General features: G+C 41.0%; 1 protein-coding gene across 1 annotated transcript in view; it reads left to right on the top strand.

The window, feature by feature from the left end:
• Nucleotides 1-181: 181 nt before the first annotated feature.
• The window catches only part of VIPR2 (vasoactive intestinal peptide receptor 2), a 300,833-nt gene continuing 287,371 nt past the window's right edge, over nt 182-13,643 (top strand). Inside the window, exons 1-2 of the mRNA XM_006887663.1 lie at nt 182-244; nt 2,949-3,048. Coding sequence (XP_006887725.1) covers nt 182-244; nt 2,949-3,048 — 163 coding nt within the window. The remainder of the gene's footprint in view (nt 245-2,948; nt 3,049-13,643) is intronic.

The following is a 13,643-nucleotide window of genomic DNA, read 5'->3' as shown; positions in this document are numbered from 1 at the left end:
CGAACCGCCAGAGCCGGTCGTGGGGTGCGGGCCGTCCGAGAAGGTCCGGGGCGCCCCGCACCTGGCTTGCCCGACCCATGTTCCTGCCCGCGGAGTCCCGCGCACTCTGGAAGAAGGCGGCCGGCCCGGGCTGGCCCGCGTCCGGCTGAGCCCGCTGCGCCCCGGGGCGCCCGCTCGCGGTATGAGGGCGTCCTCGCTGCGAGCCCCCGCGCTGCTGACCTGCTGCGGCTTACTGCTGGCCTCTGTGAGTGACCCGAGGGGACTCGCGTCCCTCCCCGGCCCGGTCGTTGCTTCCTTGCCCACGGTTTGGGGAGATACCTGCGCAAACTGAGCAAACTGAGTCCTAACAAAGTGGAGGATGCGAGTGGGGGGCCGGGACTAATCCGGGTGGGGGGTGGTCCAAGGTGCGCCCCCGGGGGCGCGCAGACAAGTAGAATTGCTGCCATATGGAGTTCCAGGTCTGTAGGGCAGATTGTGGATAGCCAGGCTGCTCGCCTTTGGCCAGGCTTTAGGACTCTGGGACTAGGAAGATGCACTCTTCTCTCTCCTTATCTCATTCCTGTGATGTGTTAGAAACAAAATTCAGTTTGCTTTTTAACGAGTTTTTTTAAAAGAAACACAACTCCTGGTCGTTTACTCTCGGAGGTGTTTGGCCAGCCAGGCTGGGGACATCCATCCTGGGACTTTGCTTAGGGAAGGCTTTACATTTCAGAGAGAAACTGGAGTTTGCTTGGTCATCAAATGGGTAGCCTTGGTTGCCCAGGTTAAGCACTTGGCATCTACGCTAAAGGTCCCCAGTTCACACCAGAGGAAGAAGATGTAGCAGTCAGCTTTCACCTTGGAGATCCTGTAGAGCCTTTGACCCTGTCCTACAGGATCATTTTGAGTGGAAAATCAACTCTTGGATAGTGGGTTTTGCCATTAATGATACCTTACCTCTTACTTGGTTACTGCTTTTCATTAAATATTTGTCAAATTTGGATGTGAGTTGAGGAGCTCCCTTTGGAAATGTTCTTCTTGTTCACTTCATTTAAAAGGACAGGAGGGAAAGTTAAACTGAATAGAAGTTTGTTAAATGAACTTATTAATGCATTACTTAGTTCTCAAGAATACTTCCTCTTATTTGAAGCACAGAGTTGTTGGAATTGGGTGTGTGGGCACATCCTTGTCTTCTTGGATCCATGTCTTCATTTATGATTGTGAAACACAGGATACTGTTGTTTAGGGACAGTTGGAGTTGCTGATGATATATTTTCAGTTCTTAGGAAAAGAACTGACCTCTTGCTGTTGCCAAGCTCTAGTTATTTTCCCCTTCATTGAGAAGTGCCCTGAGAGTAAGAACTTTGAGACTGATTTCCAGGTGTTGTATGAGCTAGTTTGACTAGAACCACCAGGAATTGTTATGGTTAGTATGGTTATAGGCTTTAATTTCTTAGATCTCCCTAAATAAGCCACTATAGCACTGTCAGCTATTGTAATGTAAATCCTAACAAAAGCTCCTTTTCCTTTTAAATCAATAAAATTTTTTCAATTCTGAAATTTAAATGGTTGACTTCCTCTGTATGGAAAAACAACCAGCTTGAAACCAGGAGTTCATTTATGCATGTGGGGATGGTATGTGCTAGAACAAAAAGCTACAGGTTTTTCTGAGCTGGTAGCACAGATTAAAAAGTAGTAATCTAGTGTGGACTTAATTTTGTTGGGAATTTCTGATTCTGGTGAATTCCAGTTGACCTGTTTAAATGTAATAACCAAGCCTGATATGATTCTCTAATCTAATAAAAGGTAAAATTTTAGCGACCTCAACTAATTTAGTGGTAAGAAGTTGCACTGTAAACCCAAAGGCAAGTGGTTTTGAATCCAGCATGAATCCAAGGGAGAAAGACTGGCAGTCTCCTCCCATGTGATTTATAGCTTCTGAAAACTTACTGGGTGATCAGTTATGAATAACTTGGTTCATATACCCCTTCCCCTACCCACAGAAGACTCCTTTAGAAGTTCAAGGGCTGCTGTAGCTTGCAATGTGTGTATGTATTGGGGCTAGATTATTTTTAAAAAGGAGAATAGTAGGCAGTTGAACATTTGTAAAGGTAAAGGTCAAAGAATATTCTAAGACTGAAATTTGTGATGAGCTCATGTGTCACACAGTGTCATACAGTATAACTCCTCTCTTGGGTTTCCTTGGCTATTCTTTGTAGGGAAGCAGTACACCAGCCTTCTCTAGAGTTGTTAACAACAGCAAGACTGAAACATCTTGAATTTTCATCTTTTATACAAGTTCATGTACAATATTAGTTGTTATTTTTGTAGCAGCTATAACTCTTATGAGAAATGCGGAAATGAAATCACTCATCACTTTTGTGGGAGCTAAAATGATATGACTGACCATTTGTATTTTCCCCTATATGACATCCTTAGTTTGTTTGCTTTAAAAAAATATTCCCTTTAGAGGACATTCTAGAGTAAAAAAATACAATTTTATCTGTAAGTGTAGGGTGAAATTTCAAATATGTATGTACTGTAGCTCTTAAAAAAATAAAATTATAACTCTTTCCAGTGAAAACAGGATTGCCTTTAGATGAGGCATGCTGGACTCCATATATAGTATCTCATCATTAAGAATGACCTTTTGAGTAAACAGTGCATTTATTTTAATCAAATGAAGGGTTATGCAATGGAGGACTCTTGAATATTAAGAGATGATTGGATTAAAGGGCTCTATTGCCCCCAATCAGTACTAACAATCTACAATGTCTTAAGTTAATAAATTATTTACTAACTAAAAAAAAAATCCAGTGATTTTGTATTTGTTGATAATACTTCTACATAAACATTAGTGTAGAAATAGTTTAGAACTGTTAGCTCTGTGGCAGTTTTAAAAGAACTTTTACTTGCTTTTCCTCTTGTGGATTTTTTTATTTACTTGTGGTTCTTTTTACTTTGAACAGGTGAACAGCATTCACCCAGAATGCCGATTCCACTTGGAAATACAAGAAGAAGAAACAAAATGTGCAGCCCTGTTAAGTGCCCATCCAGAACAGTACAAAGGTGAGGTGGGGGTGTGATGACTGACAACCAGACTCACAAAAATATTTCATCTATTTCATCATTTTCTTTGTTAAATATATAACCTCATCTAAATCTTAAAAAAACAAACAAAAAACCAAAAATACAGCGGGGAGGATGGATTAATCTTTGGGTTGTACAATTTGATGGTTAGGAAGGTAAGGGAAATTGAAAGAACTTGTTCGAATTTGTATTCAAGTTTCGTAAATAAACTAGTAGGGGAAAGAAAAAACCCCAAACACCCCAACAAAACCAAAATACCAAGTACTTTCTACTTTTGTAATAAATTTCAAAAAAACACATGCAATGTTGTATTTGAGGAGTTTTCACACAAACTGTTTAAAATGAAACTTTTTAAAATCCTTAAACAGTAACAGTTTTTGTGGGTTGAGATTATAGCAATGGTTACTAAAATGTCACAGATGTTAATATACATGTTGACAAAATAGCTCAACTTTTATGTGAAGTTTTGATCTAATTTCTAGTATTTTAAATGCTTAATTACATCACGGATGATTTGGGCCTAGTTGACGATGTTGAAATTATCAGAAAGCGGACAAGAAAAGGGGATTTTTATTTTCTTGAAAACACTTATGTTCTGAGAATATACTGTGACCACATCAATATCATTTTCCTAGGTGTATAGAAATGTTTAGATAGCATGAAATCAGACCAGGCCTGCTCACAAAACTTATGGAGTAAGACTCAGTTTATAAATAGTAGCAAAACCCTTTTGTACTGTATCTTTCTTTTTCTTTGCCCTGGGCCATGATTTTAATTCCTTCAAGAAGAAAATTGAAATTGAAGTGAGACTGTCTGTTATTCAGATAGTCTCCTGCAGAGGGCTTCACTCCAACAGTCACAAAATGTGAGTTTTACTTTGCCTTCATCCAGTAGGAATGTAATAGGAGTCACCTATGTGATTAAAAATTTCCTAGTCAGTAAGTACATGAAAAAGGAAAAAGTGAGATGAATTTTAATAATATACTTTGTTTAGCTGGATAATATACAAATCATTATAATTTCCACATGTGATCAGTATAAACATTATACCTTGGAATTATGGTATTGGAGAAGTATAGTACTGAATATCCCGTGGCTTGCCCAAAGAACTAGTCTCTCTTGGAGGAAGTACAAGCAGGGTCCTCCTTGAAGGAATGGATGGTAAAATTTTGACTCCTGTTCTTTGAGCATGTTCTTGGTCAGTCCTTGGAAAGAGACATCATGCTGGGAAAGGTGGAAGGTCAGAGAAAGAGAAAGACTCCCAGCAAGATGGACTAGCACAAGATGGATTGTAATAGTGGGCCAGAGTGTATCAGAGATAAACAGGAGGGCTCTGGATAGGGCAAGGCTCAGCTTTATTTATGAGGTTGTTGTGATTTGACAGTGAGGTGGTGGTTATTATGTGTCATCGAGTCATTTGCGACTCACAGCGACCATATGTACAACATCCCTAAACCCTGCTCTATCTCGTGCCAATCTTACTGCCTCTGCCACACCTACTCCCATTACCCCATTCACTGAATCAGTCCATCTCATTGAGGGTCTTCCTTTCCTGCACTGTTTCTCCACCCTCTGAAGCATGACGTCCTTCTCCAAGGACTGATCCCACCTTGCAGCATGTCCAAAGTATGTCAAATGAAGCTTCAGAATCCATGCCTCCAAGGCGCAGCCTGGCTTTACCCTCTCCAGGACGAACCTATTTGTTCTCCTAGCAGTGCATGGTGTATTCAGTACTCTTCTCCAGCACCACAGCTCAAAGGCATCAATTTTCCTTCTGTCATCCCTAGTCATTGTCCAGCTTTTCTGATGCATAGCAAGTGACTGCAAAGACTGTTTCCTGCACCTTAGTCTCCAGACTGACATGAGGCATCTTACATATTTTCCATATGTGGTCTTAGAAAACCCACATGGATGCTTCCTATGAACAGTGTAGCTCTGCTGCTGTTGGCTTTGTGGAGTTCTCTCATGGGTGCCCATGTCCAGCCAAGCCACTCCCTGTGTGATCCTGCATCAGCCTCAGCATCTCTGCTGTGCTTAAACCTTTGCAGTAACCATGTAAGTCCATCTCATTGAGTATATCTCTTAACTATTAAAATATGTGTGAATCTCCATTTCCTTTTCTGAAAAAATGAGATCTGTGCACCTTAAGGTTCTTTTCTCTCTTTAGAAACTTATGACTTTATAGTACGTAATTGTGATGGCCATATCATCAAGATGATCTCCTCTATCCAGGTATAGGAAAATAAAGTAATTCAGCTCCACAACACACATGTACTCAGTGTCTGTTATGTGAAAAGCTATCTGTTGATCTTTTTTAAATAAAAATTGTCTTGTACTGATTTACTTATAAAGTTCACAAATTTTTTTTCTTTTCACATCAGATCTTTCCCATTTCCTTTACCCACCCTTCCCTCCAACCATCAAATTGTACAACCCTATGATTAACTCCACCCCCTCACTCCCAAATCCCCTCCTCTACTCCACCCTCCCTTCCCCCCCCACCTTTGGATCCTCATACGCATTCTACAAGAGAGGTATTATACAGCATTTGTCCTTATGGGAACTGAGTTCATTTACTTAGCATAATACTCTCCAAGTAGTTAGTGACTTACAAAATCATTGCTCCTGTGTGTTGTGTAGTATTCCATCATGTGAATGTACCATAATGTCTCAATCTATTCTATTGTGGTTGGACATTTGGGCTGTTTCCATGTCCTTGCGATGTTGAATAATGCTGCTGCTGCTGCTCCTGCTGCTGCTATGAACGTTGGTGTACAAGTCTCCATTTGTGCCTCAGTTCTCATTTTCTCAGGGTGTATTCCAAGCAGTGGAATCTGCCGAATCTTTGACTGTTACAAGGATAGATAAGACCACGACCCTGCTCTCCAGGTTCTGAGAGAAAAAAAATGAGGGTCACAAACATCTCTTTTCATAAAAATTAGGATAGCAGGGAAAGGTTAATACTGCAGAGGGATGAAGTATAACTTTTGAATTTATAAAGTCGATGATAGAGAGATACAGGTCCTTGACCCGCCCTGGGAAGGAAGCATCACATAGAAGCTTCCTGCCCTGGGAGTGGGATGTTGAGAGTACTCTTGATCATATTCTCCATACAGAATACACTTGACTACTGTTTGAACTTTTTACTTAAATTTAACTTTCTCAGCTATTTGAAGACTGTGGTATGGGGCACGTACCAGCATCATACCGTCGTCATTAGAGAGTTTGAGCTGGACAAACATCCTGAGATTGGCCTGAGTTTGCTCACTTACAGCTTTTACCGCCTGGTGTTAATATTGCCTCCTAGAGTAGCAGGGACCATATTACTATTCTCATACAAGACTGTCGGCAGACATTGGAAGAATTTTATATATATGCTTTCTTTTTGCAGAATAAATACTTTTAATACCTTCAGCCTTTCTTCATGATGCCTTTTCCAGGCCTTTGCCATACACTTGGCATACACAGAACCACTCCTGAAATGGGCAGTGGTTCAGTGGTGGACTTCTCGCCTTCTAAGTGGGAGACCTGGGTTCTGTTTTCATTCTGTCTACTTCATGTGGACACCATTCTGGGAAATTTTACTGGAAAACACTGTCAATTATTCTTCTACACCACTGTCAAGTCTCAGTCTGTTTTAGGATCTCCTCATGATTCAGATGGCTAACAAACATATTCAACTGCTAACCAAAAGGTTGGAAGTTCAGATCCACCAGCAGGAATCTTGGAACAAAGCCAAGTGATCAGTCAATTTCTGGAAAACCTCTAAAACTCCTACAGAGCACACTTCTCCTCTGACATATGAGTCATCATGAGTTAGAAGTGCCTCCACAACCAGTGGCAGTGGTAGAATCTGCTTTGCTGTAATTGTCAAACACCTGTATGTTAATAGTTTAATCACCAAGTAACTCTGATGATGTATTCTTTTTTTTTTTTTGGTGATGTATTCTGTAGAGAACTGCACTGCTAACCCAAAGGTAGTGAATTTGGTGGTTCACATTCCCTAGTGGTTACAAGGGAGAAAGATGGGTAAGTTCTTTTCATGCCATTTACAACCTTCAGAAACCTGCTGGAAGGTCATCTATGAGCCCATTGATTCTGACAGTGCTTTTGAGTGTTTCTACTTTGCCAGTAAAGTACAAGCTATGAATGGAAATACATCCTGAAACTTTAGATATAAATTCATGTGAGAGTCAGCCTGTGATTTGTAGTGAAATTAGAGTGTTTTAGGATCAATTCTTTAATTTTTTTAATATTTAAGTAAGACAGTCAAAATGTGTCAAGATTTATCTCCAAATTCTCTGTGTGTTATTTTTCAGTGTGTTTATAGGAGGTTAACTCTGTAAAATGACTTAAATAAAGAGAAAAGTTTTCAATCAGCTATCTTTGGGGAAACCATTTTCTATGACTCTCATGGAACATATCTGTAATAGAACACTTATTTTAATTAACATGGTATTTTAACAAGCAAACAAACTTTATCCTTGAGGTTTTCCAATTTAGAATACAGCAGCTTTTTTTATTATATAAATCTTACCAGTAATGTAGGAGCCAGTGATCTAGTTTCTCACTTGGTAGAGAGGGGTGTTTTATTATTGACTTTGCTGGTACCGGGTCATAATAAAGAACAGATAGTAATAGAATACCACTTAGGTGGAATAAAGATTCTATCATTTTCATTACTTGTGGAGGTACTTCTAATTTATGATGTTTTCTTCTTACTTGGTGCATATTTTCAAGAGGAACTGGTCCTTGGAGAGAGACATCAATCTGAGAAGGTGGAAGGTAATAGAAGACCCTTAGTGAAATGACTGACATGATGATTGCCACAATGGGCTTAATTAAGCAAGACAGAGATCGGATAATAAGGCTGATACTGGACAGGGCAGGGTCACAGCAGTCATTCATAGGGTTGCTCTGTGTCATAGTTGACTCCCCATCACCTAACAGCAACAGAAAATTGCATGCACCTGGAGCAGATTGTTCTCATTGCCTTAACCCTTACATACCTCATATTTTAGGAAAATGCTGCTAAGATACTATGTTTTCTTGCCAGTTTTGATTACCTTAAGTCCATTGAAGGGATGCTCTGGTGGCCTAATCCAGAGGGAATTGCCAAAGTCCTCCTGTTTCTGGCTGCTCAAATCCACCAGTGGCTCCACAGGAGAAAGATGGTCAGTCCCTTCCTTTGTAATTACAGCCTTGGAAACCTGATGGAATGTCAGGCTATAAGTTGGTTCTGCCTCATTGGGAATGAATTTTTTGAGTTTGAAATCCATCAAGAGCATTTTGTTAATGAGTGGAAAACTAGCTTTATGCCAGTGGGTGACCATGAATATGGAACTGTTATAAACTAGAGTACTGTTTGTGCCAGTGAATCAGTTCTGACTCAACACCCTCACGCACTGAAGAGTAGAACTGCACCTAGTTTTCTTGGCTGTCATTTTCCTGGTAGCACTTTGCTAGGGCTTTCTCTCGCAGCACTGCTGGGTGGATTAAAGCCTTTAAAACTGAGACTAGGGCTGCTTCCAGAGAAGATCTGCTCGAGTGGGTCCTGAGTTGAGTTCACAGAGGTTGGAGCAGGAAGGAGTATCTGTATAAACGTACAAACACACCTCTGACTCAGCTTAAATAGTTCCTGGACAAGAAGAGGACCAAGTGCAGGTGTTAAGTCTCTGTCCTTGTGAGATCTGGTGATACGATCCACGGGCAAGTTTTTTTGCTTTTGCTTTTTTTTTTTAAATAAGAGATTCTTCCTTACTGATTGGCACACTTAGCTAGAGCATAGGCTTACTAGGTTCAGAGTAATGTCCTTTTCTTTTCACTCAGTTCCAGTCTCATGCAGATGTAAACTCTAGCTTTCAGAGAGGTCTGATGGCAAAGGCTGGGCCAGAGACAGAAATAATCTCAGGCCCCTCTTTGGGTCATACGTGCAGGTGACTAAGTAGATGCGAGGTTTGGGGAGCCTGTTCCCCAGCTTCAGTAGGCTGTTACCAGGTGGAAACAGGCTCAGAATTGCCTTTTTTCAGAAGAAATAATGAATGCAAACTCTATGTCGGGAATACAAATTTCTTAAAAGTTGCAAGTAAGTTATTTTTATGAAAAGGTAAGAAAAATCAAAGTGAGAATTCCTTGGTGACTGGATCCTGTCTGAAAACTGCCTGAATGTGCTCCATGCAGACGGCTGAATTCTACCTTCACACTTGTTAGAGAAACACCTCATGGTGGCCAATCTATGAAAAAATGAGTCAGCACATTTTAAAATCATTCAGAACTCCTTGGCTGTGCTTTTTTTGTATTTTGTTTTGGGTTTTGGTTTCCCCCCACACCTTCCCTTACATTTGATGCTCATAATTCAACATTTCTCTAACATCAGACGTACTTAATCTGAGATTGGGATCCAGAATCAGTTTAAAGCCTGTTTTGCATACACGAAGTTCCCCTTGATATCAACTTGAGCAAAATGGTTTTAGTAAATTTGGATGATGATGTTAAATGTAATTCAGTTGATTTTGACTCATAGTCTCCCATATTGCATTGGGAAAGTCTGTAGTCAAGAACCTCTCCAAATTACTGAGGAGCAGTTTGAAGACTAAGGTGCATGTTCTTTGTTGTTAGGTGCCATTGAGACGAGTATGACTCACAGTGACCCTGTGTACCCTATTAAAAGATCTGAACACTGTTTTATCCTGTGCCATCCTCACACTGCGTGACACAAAAGAGCCCATTGCATAGTCCCTGTGTCAGTCCACTTGGTTGAGGGTCTTCCTCTCCTTCACCAACCTTCTACCCTTCCCAGCATCATATTCTCCTCCAAGTAATAGCCACTCCCTACTGTAAAACGCCCGAAGTATGTAAAGTGAAGCCTCATAATTCTTGCCTTTAAAGAGCACTCCAGCTGTACCCTCTCCAAGACATAACTGTTTGCTCTTTTGGCTGTCCATGGGATGGTCAGTGCTCTTCTCCAACACCATAGCTCAAGAGCATCAGTTCTTCTTCTGTCATCCTTATTCATTGTCCATCTCTCAGATGCATAGCAAGTGGTTGAAAAGACCATGGCCTGAATCAGATGCACCATGATATTTTCATTCACTTCTTGTGCAGCTGATAGCTGGACATTGAATAAGGATGACAGAAGAAGAATTGATGCTTTTGAGCTGTGATGTGGAGAAGAGTACTGAATATCTATCTCATGGACTGTCTAAAGAACAAACATGTATCTTGGACAAAGTACAGCCATTGTGCTGCTTGGAAGCAAAGATGACAAAGCTTCATATCACATATTTTGAGTATATTGTTAAGAGAGGATTTTTTTTTAGAGAGAGACATCATACTTGGAAAGGTGGAGGGAGGGCCATCGAAAGAGAAGAAGCTCTTCCACAAGGTGGATTGACACAGTGATTGCAGTAGTGGGTTCAAGTGTGTCAGAAATGATGAGGGTGGCACAGGACAGGATTCAGATCTGTTGTTCAAAGGGGCAATATGAGCCATACTCAATGGCAACTAACAACAATAACAATCACCCTATCTCTTCTCACTATCTCTTCCATTGCTCAAGTCCATTGTTATAGTCAATTTGTCAATCTATTTCTTTAAAAAATATTTTCAATCATGTATATTTTATATGCTCATTCATAGGATTGTGTTGGTTTTTTAAAATACAATTTTTATTTTATACTTGTTTGCTTACAAAGTTTGTGTATATTGGGGTTTTAAAAAAATTTATTGTATTTTATTCTTTTTTGTGTGTACCGTCAAATTGGATCTGACTGGTACAGGAGGAGAGTGCCCCTCCTTCTCCAGCAGAGCATCTGGTGGATTCGGACCATGTACCTCTGTGATTCCAGTGCAGCTTCTTGCCAGTAGGCCACCAGAGCTCCCTTTGTATATATTGTTTTTCATACCAGATGTTTCCCATTTCCTTTACCTATCCCTCCTCTACCCATCAAATTGTGTGATCCTATGATTATCCCCCTGCCCATCCTCATCCCTCTGCTCCTGCCGCCCCCCACTTGAATCCTCCTACACATTTTACTAGTTACCGTTTTATTTCTACAATAATGGTCTTATCCAGTATTTGTCCTTATAACACTGAGTTAATTTACTCAGCATAGTGCTTTCCAGTCCCTTCCAAGTTAGGTAGTGATTTACAAAATCATTGCTCCTGTGTGCTGCAGAGCATTCCATCGTGTGAATGTATTGTTGTTGTTATGTGCGTCAAGTTGCTTGCGACTCATAGCGAACCTATGTACAGCAGCCCTAAGCTCTGTTCTGTCCTGTACCAATCTCACTGTCTCCGACACACTCATCCCGATTACCTCAGTTACTGAATCAATCCATCTCCTAGAGGGCCTTCCCCTCCTGCACCTGCCCTCAACTCTCCCAAGCATGACGTCCTTTTCCAAGGACCAGTATATCCTTACAACATGCCCAAAGTATGTCAGATGGAGCCTCAGAATCCTTGCCTCCGAGGAGCAGCCCAATTTAACCCTCTCCAGGATGAATCTGTTTGTTTTCTTAGCAGTCCATGGTACCCTCAGTACTCTTCTCCAGCACCACAGCTCAAAGGCATCAGTTCTCCTTCTATCCTCCTTAGTCACTGTCCAACTCTCTGATGCATAACAAGTGATTGCAAAGACCATGGCCTGTATCAGATGCACCTTAGTCTCCAGAGAGACACCATTGCTCTTCAGTACTTTGGAGAGGTCCCTAATAGCCGACTTTCCCATCACAATGCATCTTTTAATTTCCTGCTTGCTGGTGCCAAGAGTGTTGATTGTGGAGCCAAACAGACTAAATCTGTGAACAATCTCAATCTCTTCACCATCCATCCTGATGCTACCAGTTGGTCCAGTGGTGAGAATCTTTGTCTTCTTGACATTGAGCCTCAATGCATATTGAAGGCTGCAGTCCTTGACCCTCTGCAGCAAGTGCTTCAGGTCCTCCTCAGTTTCAGCAAGCAAGGGTTGTGTCATCTGCATAACGCAGATTGTTAATAGATCTTCCACCAATCTTGACCCCACATTTCTCCTCATAGAGCCCAGCATCCCAGATGATCTGTTCTGCATACAGGTTGAAAAGGTATGGAGACAGGACACATCCCTGGTGTACACCCTTCCCAATTTTGAACCATGCAGTGTTTAATTGCTCCTTTCTGACGACTGCCTCTTGGTTCAAGTGTAGGTCTCAATCCATTCGGTTGTAGTTGGACATTTTGGGCTGTTCTTATGGCCTTTGCGATGATGAATAATGCTCCTATGCACATTGGTGCATACATCTCCATTTATTCCTCAGTTCTTACTTCCTCAGGGTAATTCCAAGCAGCAGAATAGCTGTGTCATATGGAATTTCTATGTTCAGCTTTTGTGAGGCAACTGTATTGTGTTTTATATAATTATTTACCATTGCTAATGCATGTTATCACTCCGTGTTATCAGAGTTCCCATTGTACCTTGCCTATTCCTTCATCCCTCATCTGTCCGTCTATGCTACCCTACTGGATTTCCCCCTCCTTCATTCACCCCTCCTCTGTCTTCCTTGTTCTCACTTGCTAGTTGCTGTTGCCATGGGATCTTGCTGTTTATTGACCCTCTGTCTTTCCTAGCATGATTTGCTTTTCCAAGATTGGCCCCTCCTGACAGCATGCCCAAAATATGTGAGATGGAAATGACCATCCAAGGTGCTGTCCTAAGGAACAGCCTAGTTGCTCTTCTTCCAAGACAGACAGACTTTGGCACTCCATTATATATGAAATATTGTTCACTAAAACCACAATTGGAAGACATTGATTCTTTTTCTGTCTTCCATATTCATCATCCAGCTTTCACAGTATAGAAAGCAGTTGAAAATTTTCTGGTTTGCACCAAGTATACCTTAGTCTTCAAACTGGCATTCTTATTCTTTAGTACTTTAAAGTGCTCCTTAATAACAGATTTCCCCAGTGCAACACAGCATTTGATGTCTTAACTGCTGCTTCTATAATTGCTGATTATGAATCCAAAGAAAATGAAATCTTTGACAACTTCAGTCTTTTCTCCTTATAGAATAATATTACCTGTTGTTCCATTGGTGGATTTTCTTGTTATATGCTGTCAAATTGCTTGTGACTCATAGTGACCCTATGTACAACAGCTCTCAACCCTGCTCTATCCTTAGCCACCTTTACTATCTCTGACACACCTACCTCCATTAACCCAGTTACTGAGTCAGTTCATCTCATCCACGGTCTTCCTTTCTTGTGCTTTCCTTCTACCCTCCTAAGCATGATGTCCCTCTCTGAGGACTGGTCTTTCTTTGCAACATGTTCAAAGTTTGTAAGATGGAGTTTCAGAATCCTTGTCTCCAGGGACCAGCTTGGTTTCACCTTCTCTAGGACAAAACTGCTTGTTCTCCTAGCAGTCCATGGTGTATTCAATACTCTTCTTCAGCACCACAATTCAAAGGCATCAGTTTTCTTTCTGTCATCCCTAGTCATTGTCCAGCTTTCTGATTCATAGCAAGTGATGCGAACACCATGACATGGATCAGAATATAAGTAAGAGCCTGTGGTGATAAAAGAAGTTTGAGCTGCCCTG

The sequence above is a fragment of the Elephantulus edwardii genome, unplaced genomic scaffold (genome assembly GCF_000299155.1).
Source record: "Elephantulus edwardii isolate Elephantulus edwardi_28Jun2011 unplaced genomic scaffold, EleEdw1.0 scaffold00060, whole genome shotgun sequence".
Lineage (NCBI taxonomy): Eukaryota > Metazoa > Chordata > Mammalia > Macroscelidea > Macroscelididae > Elephantulus > Elephantulus edwardii.
Note: the sequence above shows the minus strand (reverse complement) of the source record. Positions and strands in the feature narration are given on the sequence as shown.